This window comes from Chrysochloris asiatica, unplaced genomic scaffold (assembly GCF_000296735.1).
Source record: "Chrysochloris asiatica unplaced genomic scaffold, ChrAsi1.0 scaffold00038, whole genome shotgun sequence".
Taxonomy (NCBI): Eukaryota; Metazoa; Chordata; class Mammalia; order Afrosoricida; family Chrysochloridae; genus Chrysochloris; species Chrysochloris asiatica.
This window is the reverse complement of record NW_006408556.1, coordinates 19,095,720-19,100,728: the sequence shown is the minus strand read 5'-3', so window position 1 is coordinate 19,100,728 and position 5,009 is coordinate 19,095,720. Positions and strand designations below refer to the sequence as shown.

At 39.1% G+C, this 5,009-nt stretch overlaps 1 protein-coding gene and 1 pseudogene across 1 annotated transcript in view; both read left to right on the top strand.

The window, feature by feature from the left end:
• Positions 1-5,009, top strand: part of LOC102821257 (24-hydroxycholesterol 7-alpha-hydroxylase-like) — a 95,998-nt gene that overhangs the window by 5,256 nt on the left and 85,733 nt on the right. Inside the window, exon 2 of the mRNA XM_006860607.1 lies at positions 3,539-3,674. Within this exon, the coding sequence (XP_006860669.1) occupies positions 3,539-3,674 (136 nt within the window). The remainder of the gene's footprint in view (positions 1-3,538; positions 3,675-5,009) is intronic.
• Positions 4,162-4,826, top strand: LOC102816845 (annotated as a pseudogene).

The following is a 5,009-nucleotide window of genomic DNA, read 5'->3' as shown; positions in this document are numbered from 1 at the left end:
AGGTATTTGAAATGAACAAATCATTGGTTTTGCATAATTCTATCATGCGTTCTCCAGCATCATTTCTATCACCAAGACCATATTTTTCAATTACTGATCCTTCCTCTTTGCTCCCAACCTTTGCATTCCAATCACCAGTAATGAACAATACATCTTGATTGCATGTTTGATCGATTTCAGATTGAAGAACTTGGTAAAATTCTTCTATTTCTTGTAGCTTGGTAGTATTGAGAGATTTATCTTAAAGGTCACTAATTCAGATGTCCATTGATTCAAATCTACTGTTTTGCTCTTTCAGTGTATTGTCTGTTTCTGAGCTCTTATATTGATCTTCTGGATTTCTATTTGCAGGTTTTGTATTGTTTCAAAGTTTGTGTTTATTTTCTTTCTTCTTTTAGTGTTTTCCTAAATTTTTCAAAACATTTTTCTTTGTTTTCCTTGCTTCCCTTGATCTTTTTATCCATTGAAGGTTCCTAAATATCAGTCCTTTGAATTATTTCTCAGGTAATTGCATTATAATTTTTTTCTGCAGAAATATTTTCTCGCTCTGCACCTTGGGCATTTGTTTGAACCACTCTCTCTTTTCATTGTGTGAGCTAAAACCTTCTCTTTTATCCAAGGCTTTGTGGTATCATTGTATTTGAATTTAACTGGTGATTGCATGTTGGTATATTCTTAGGCTCTCACCACCTGTCTCCTGGTGGGTTTCATCAAAGAATGGAAGCATGTACAAAGTTTCTTGTTCACCTTTCATGCAGCTCAGTTTAGGGTGGGTTTGACTGAAACTTAGATGTTGTCTATTTTCGGGCCACTTCATCCAGAAGTAGTTCTTAGAGGCCCTTCAGGTTTCTAGTTTCAGTGTTTATTAGAACCAGAGGGTAGCTGGAACAGGGTGACTGATTATGAAGGTTCCTGCTAGTCTAATTGTGGCCTGGAGACTCTGTGGGTTCTGTAGATATGGGGCAGAGTCCTCCTAAATGCAGGCCCCAGGCTGGTGCAGCAAGTACCAGCCTCACACTTGCTCAAATCCCATGGCTCTGAACTCCCAGAGAGTAGGGTCTGTGTTGTGGGTAGATGAAGGTGGAGGCCATCCTCACCTCTGTTATCCACGGGAGTGTGAGGAACAGAAAGGAATCACAACTTTTCTTTTCTGTTACCCGGGTGAATCTGCATTGTCATGCAGGCCACTGTTTGTCTGTTTCTCCAAAGCTATTTGCAAAAGTTCAAGATGGTCTCTCTACATCTGGCTTGCAGTCCATTCATCATTTCCTTTCACTCCTCCTGCTCAATTTCTCCTCCCAGTAGGTATTCAATCCAGTTTTCTACCCTTTCTTCTGAAGTTTAGGGTTCCAGGATTGTCTTCTTTGTCTGTTCAATTGGTGGTGGTGGTGGTTATGTGCCATGGAGTCGATTCCAACTCTTAGCCACCCTATATGTAGTTTCCCAGGCTGTAAATCTTTATGGGGACAGAAAGCCTCATCTTTCTCCCATGGAACCACTGGTTGTTTTGAACTGATGACCTTGAGATTAGCAGCTGGACTTGGAACTACTATGCTACCAGAACTCCTTGTCTGTTTAATTAGGTCCCGTTATCTTTGTTGTAGAGGGTCTCTGTAGAGTGACTGCCTAGCCCGCCATCTTGATGGAAGTCAAGCCATAACTTCAATCACCTCATATGCATGTGAAAGTTGGACAACGAATAAGGAGGAACATAAAAGAAACAACAATGTATTTGAATTGGCAAAGAATATTTAAAGTATCACGGACTACCAGAAAAATAAACAAATCTATTTTGGAAGAAGTACAGCCAGAACGTTCCTTAGAAGCAAGGATGACTAGACTTCATCTCTCATGCTCTGGGTGTGTTTGGAGGGACTAGTCCATGGAGGACATTATGTTTTGTAAAATGGAGGGTCAACAAAACAAAAAAAGGAAGACCCCCAACAAAACACTGTGATAACAACAATGGGCCCAAACAGAACAAAAATTGTGAGGATGGCACAGTGTTTTGTTCTGTTGTGCATAGAGTTACTATGAGTTGGAATCGATTTACAACAGTGAGTAATGGTTTGGAACTGTACTTCGTGGGTTTGTTAGCTGCCTGAATGTTTTCTTAGGTACATTAAAAATGTATGTTCATGTCCTATGCCCAGTTTTTAATTGGATTGTTTATGATTTTACTGTTGAGCTGTTAACATTTTCTATAAATTTCAGAGATTAGCCCCTTGTCTGATATGCTCTTGCCAAAATTTTTTTCCAGTCTGTAGGCATTCTTTTTACTCTTTTGGCAAAGTCTTTTTCTGTGTGTGTGTGCTTCATATGATGCATTTATTTTCTTAATAAAAAGCATTAAAAATCATATTACCAGCTATGATTGACAAAAATTTTGAAAAGCATTTTAGTCCCTGTTATCAATAGATTTGCATAATTAAGTATTATTATCTTATAAACATGCTTTGAGATTCCACACAGTCATTACATAAAAACATTCTTAAGTAAAAAGGAATATAATTTGGCAAAGTCTTTTGAGATGTGTATAAACACACACGCACATATATGTATATATACATTTTTTTAAGGTGGTCCCAGTCATCTAGTTTGTCTTCTGCTGTTTGTACAGTTTTAGTGCCATGTGATTGTATATTTATACCATGTATTGTTGTTGTTGTTGATGTTGTTATGTGCCATGGAATCGGTTCTGACTCATAGCGACCCTGTACAGGGTTTCCGAGGCTGTAAATCTTTTCGGGAGCAGAAAGCCTCATCTTTCCCCCCATGGAACAGCTGGTAGTTTCAAACTGCTGACCTTGAGGTTCGCAGCCCGATTATAGAGTCCCTAAATTCTCCTGTAATTTAATGTGATGATCTTTTTACTTTCATGTTGTGCATTTATGTCTTTGATCCATTTTGCATTAGTTTTTGTACATGATCAGAGATAGGAGTCCTTTTTTTCCGCAAATAGATCTTCAGTGTTGCCAGCATCATTTGTTAAAGAAAGTCTTTTCTCTCTATTTAATGGCTTTCAGCAGTTAGTCAAAGTGGATGGGTTTACTTTATGGCTCTCAGTTCTGTTCCATTGTTCTGTGTCTGTTGTTGACTACAGTGGCTGTATATAGTAGGTTTTGAGATGAGGGAGTGGGAGGCCTTTTACTTTGTTCTTCTTTGGCTGTGCTTTGATTTCCTTTCTATATAAAGTTGGTGATTCGTTTTTCCATGTCTTTAAAGAATGATAATGGAATCTCTAATGAACCCTGGTGACACAATAGGATAGACACTGGACTTTTAATCACAAGGTTGGTAGTTCAAACTCACCAACTGCTCTGTAAGAGAAAGGTGGTATTTTCTGCCCCAGTAAAGATTTACAACTTCAGAAACCCTCTATGGAGTAGTTATGAGTTAGAGCTGATGCAATGGCATTAGCAACAACAAAAATCATATTCTGGGGGATAAAAACTATTTTAAACATAACCCATGTCACAGTATTTTTGCAATCTGAAATGCTTACTAATATGATCTGTGTTTATATGTTTTATTTCAGTATGGACCAATATTTACAATTTTTGCTGTTGGAAACCGGATGACTTTTGTTACTGAAGAAGAGGGAATTGAAGTGTTTCTAAAATCCAAAAAAGTAAATTTTGAACTAGCAGTGCAAAATCCCATTTATCGTACTGGTAAATGTTTTTCTTTTTCTTTCTTAAAAAAGTTCATTTGAAATACATTATAATCCAAGAATTTTTTTCATGAAAAAATTACGTTGTCTCTCTTCTACAAAGAGTAAGGGCAGAGAGTGAAAGAGTATATCATAAGTTTGTCGGGATATTGAAAAACAGATTGTTGGTAGCAAAAAGAAACTTAAATTAGCTCTTTGTAGAAACTGTAGTTACGTCTCTGATGTTTTCTTTGGAGAATATTTGGAACCTGTATCATGTTGGAGCTCCTAAGGTAATGCTGTCTTCTGTTGCTTGCATATATACCATTCTACAGGCTACCCTCGGAGCCCTGTACAGGGTCGCTATGAGTCGGAACCGACTCCACGGCACACAACCTCCACCACCACCACAGGCTACATACACTTCTGGCTTGATTACATGTTGCTACTCTGATTTTGAAAGTAGACCTTCACTGCTTACTAAACCCTTTACTATGTCATTTCCTGACATGTCCTATATGGCCGTTAAGGTCAGTGGAGCTTGGCTTGCCCTCTCACAATTTTGAATCTCCAGAGACCACTGGTCAGCATGCTTCCAGTGTGGCTATTTTTATTTCTTATCAGACTGTTAGCATGTATGCCGACCCCTGACCACCACAAGAATGCAGAGCAGGTTCATTTGTGCCTGGGTCTTTTCTCTCCTTCTACAAAGACTGTGCTTGTTCTAACCATCTGTGTGTGGATCCTTTCTGCTTTCCTGTTTTGTGTTTTCCCTTTCTTCTTGATTTTTGTTGTTGCTAATTTTATACATTTTTCTTTTTATGTAGTCTTTTATGTATACCTTGCCTAAGACAAAAATAAATTAATAGGTAAATAAGTTGTTTTAGAAGCTATTAGTGGGCTCATGGAGGGTCCCTGGAAGCCATGATGGATGAGACTTTCTCTAAAACTGCCTACCTGGCTAGAGAAGGGTTGTTCACATTCAGCCTCAACCTCAGGTTCAAAATTCGGATCCCAGTGGGTTTGCTGGCTGTGCTGAACGTTGAAGTAGAAAAAAATTGAGGATCAGAAGATCTATATCTCCTGTGTCTCTCAGAGCAGAGACCAGCAGACAATTTATGCCAAGTCCTCAACAGTTTTCCTTCAGCTGCAGTTGGAAGAGGACTCATCCTAGTAGCAGTCACTCAGCCTGCAGGAGGACCTACCTCTGATCAGCTGGGCTGCCTGGGACCCACCACAGAGCCAGGAGGGGTCCCCAGGAAGCGACTGGTGAAGTGAAAGAGAGCCCTTTCCTCTGACTCAATAAAGTCTCACAGCGCCCCCCCCAAAAAAGAAGCTATTAATGATCAAGAAGAGT